This window comes from Perkinsus marinus (assembly GCF_000006405.1).
Source record: "Perkinsus marinus ATCC 50983 genomic scaffold scf_1104296927884, whole genome shotgun sequence".
Taxonomy (NCBI): Eukaryota; Perkinsozoa; order Perkinsida; family Perkinsidae; genus Perkinsus; species Perkinsus marinus.
In genome coordinates, this window is record NW_003217015.1 from 81,342 (window position 1) to 83,983 (window position 2,642).

The 2,642-nt window shown below is 49.7% G+C and overlaps 1 protein-coding gene across 1 annotated transcript in view; it reads right to left on the minus strand.

Moving 5' to 3' along the window:
• Pmar_PMAR010056 (pentatricopeptide repeat-containing protein, putative) overlaps positions 1-2,591 on the minus strand; it is a gene marked incomplete at both ends in the record, with an annotated part of 3,767 nt that extends 1,176 nt beyond the window's left edge. Inside the window, 11 exons of the mRNA XM_002788480.1 lie at positions 12-152; positions 461-583; positions 628-734; positions 782-878; positions 998-1,090; positions 1,142-1,312; positions 1,368-1,526; positions 1,859-2,101; positions 2,148-2,266; positions 2,310-2,457; positions 2,529-2,591. Coding sequence (XP_002788526.1) covers positions 12-152; positions 461-583; positions 628-734; positions 782-878; positions 998-1,090; positions 1,142-1,312; positions 1,368-1,526; positions 1,859-2,101; positions 2,148-2,266; positions 2,310-2,457; positions 2,529-2,591 — 1,464 coding nt within the window. The remainder of the gene's footprint in view (positions 1-11; positions 153-460; positions 584-627; positions 735-781; positions 879-997; positions 1,091-1,141; positions 1,313-1,367; positions 1,527-1,858; positions 2,102-2,147; positions 2,267-2,309; positions 2,458-2,528) is intronic.
• Between the last annotated feature and the right edge of the window lie 51 nt (positions 2,592-2,642).

Below are 2,642 nucleotides of genomic sequence, written 5' to 3' on the forward strand. Positions count from 1 at the left end.
CCTCACAGTACATCTCCCAGAGTGGCACAAGCCTGCAGGAGCCCCCTAGCGATCGGCGTCGTCATGGACATGTCTTCCGCTTGCATTTGATTCCAGATCTCAAAGGCTCGAGGGGCGAAGTACTTATCCGTGCTGTAACACAATATCAACTCCTGAAAATGGCCAACGACAAATTCAGAGCATCTAGGGAAAATACGGTTACCAAATTTTCCACGACTCGTCGTAAATACTATTCGATGCATCCCTGTACGAGAGATCAGAAAAAAGTGAGATTCAGAGGCTTTCTTTGTATCATATTGCTTTCGACTAGCACATGTGTTAGTTTATATTTCGCCAAACCTTACTATACTAAAATAGTGATGAATAACCACATTCTGATATTAAGATTCAAAATCTCATACCGCACTTCCGCAACTTCGTAAAGACTACTACTCCACAATCTCAAGATGCTCCTTATAACCTGGTAAGTGATGTCCGTCGGAAACTGTCCACTCTGCTTCATATCTTCAAAGACACCCATCGCCCTCTCGCACTCCTCCTTCTTCCGGCACGCCTTCACCATCACCGTGAACATTACCGAGTCCTGATATACAGTCTCGAGACTATATCAACTCAGGACTTCCCCACAGGTTGGATCTGTTTGAACGACCGCGCATCCCAAAACTGCTCCCACGCCACTTCGTATCTCCCCGCTTTCACTAAGCCGTCAATCAGCATAGTGTAGATCTCGACGCCTGAGAGATCACCGTCACTGCGCCACGAAATTACCAACACGCAAGACCTGGCTTGAGCCCTTCGTCCTCCATCTTGCGCTGCAATGCAAATGCACTAGTAATGTCATGAGCCCGTATATGCGCTTTTATCAAAGCACCATACACCTGAGCGTACACCAGCGTAAAGCCAGATACAGCACAAAAAATTGGTCACAAGTTCGCGCCAAAGATTCTCCCGCACAGGGAAGATTTCACACAGCAGAAGTACACCCATATAACCTCACCTTGAGTGACGGTGCCAGGAGATGCTCCCTCATCTTGATATAAACCTTCCTCGCCAGCTCCGCCTCATCATAGCATGCAATCATCAAACTAACCTACAACGCACGGCAAAGATTCTCTTCCTGCCCCTGAGGGCCACCACCGACGTAGGTATCCTCATTGGTCTCGAAACCATGTTCGATCATCTTGTCGTGGACCTCCAAGGCTTTGGCCAACAGCTTCTCCTTCTTAGCCCCTCGAGCGGTCGCTACTCGACTACCGATTGAGCGGATAAACAGGTTGATATTTTCCGTACAGCCCTGCCCTGCCTCAAGGAGCTGACACAAAAATGTGTCACCACCGTGTCACCCACGCGGCGATGAGTCGTGTCACCTTAACAAACGAAGAGCCCTTATGAGCCGCCAATTCCTGCGTCCTCTTAGTGTGTTCAATCCCTCCGCCCGAACCACAATACCCCTCCCTTAGGAGCATCTCCGGCGATATGCCCGTAGCCGCATACTTAGCCGCTGCTGCTCTTAGCTGTCCTATTATCTGCAGAGACGACAGAATACAAAAACCTATACAAAATAATGTGCTCCCTAGGGTTTCATAACAGTAGTAATGTCAATCGACATTTACCTAGAATACTTCTATTCCCATGCGGGAAGTTCTAAATGACTTCTTCCGTGGAACATTATAGTTTCCTGAATATTTTTCTATACAACACCGCGAGTCAAACTCCATGGAGATACGAACATCTCTGCAGTCTTCAAGTAAGCATATATTCCTATCGCGACTCTTACTATGTGCTTCAGGAAGTGTGGGCATGATCACTCGAGCCTATCCCATCTATTTACGGACTTCGCCTCTACCCCTCAACTCACATTAGTGCCCACATCCGTTATAACCTTCCTATCAGTCGCCGTCAAGCCCGAGTCATCACCAAGGGCCGCCGACCCATCCTTCTCCCCATACCGCTCCTTTTCCAACTTATCATATTCCGGCTTCCCCGCGGGCTCTCCCTCCTTCCTGCCCATGCACTGCTGTATATCGGCGGCCTCAGCGTTGATGTCAACACTTTGAGAGCTCCCCAGGTACTTCCTCGCGAACCGCGTAGGGGACACCGCCTAGCGACATTCGATAACATCACCAACTCCAGAACAACCGATTCACTTCTCTTGTCTTGGCGTCTACTTTAGATGCCTGTTTTCCCACCAGGTCTTGGATACCCCCCATAAGGGCTCCAGGGGGATCCTCCTCTTCGTGCGACCGCTTCGGCTTGCTTTCCGGACCTGCGCTGTTGACTTGTGAATTTTCACGGGAATCAAGTCCCACCTGTCTCGCTGAATGTCCGTCCCTCTGACCACTCGCCGGCCCAATCGAGAGTTCCCGGCTCCTTCTTCCGTTGCCGCCGTTTTTTGTGCCAAAACCATTCCGAAACCGGGACTTTATCACCCATTTTCTTACGATACAAATCCCTAACCTAAAAACCCACTGCAAGATATGCATATCGCGCACAGCGAAGATTCGAGTCCAGATGAAAAGCATTATCACCTTCTGCACACCGTCCTCTCGAAAGACACTAGAAGCTGGCAAGCCCAGGTCCTCTAGATGCATGGATTCGTCCCCTTGGATGAACAGTCGATGGTCCCTGGGCATCCCAGCTAC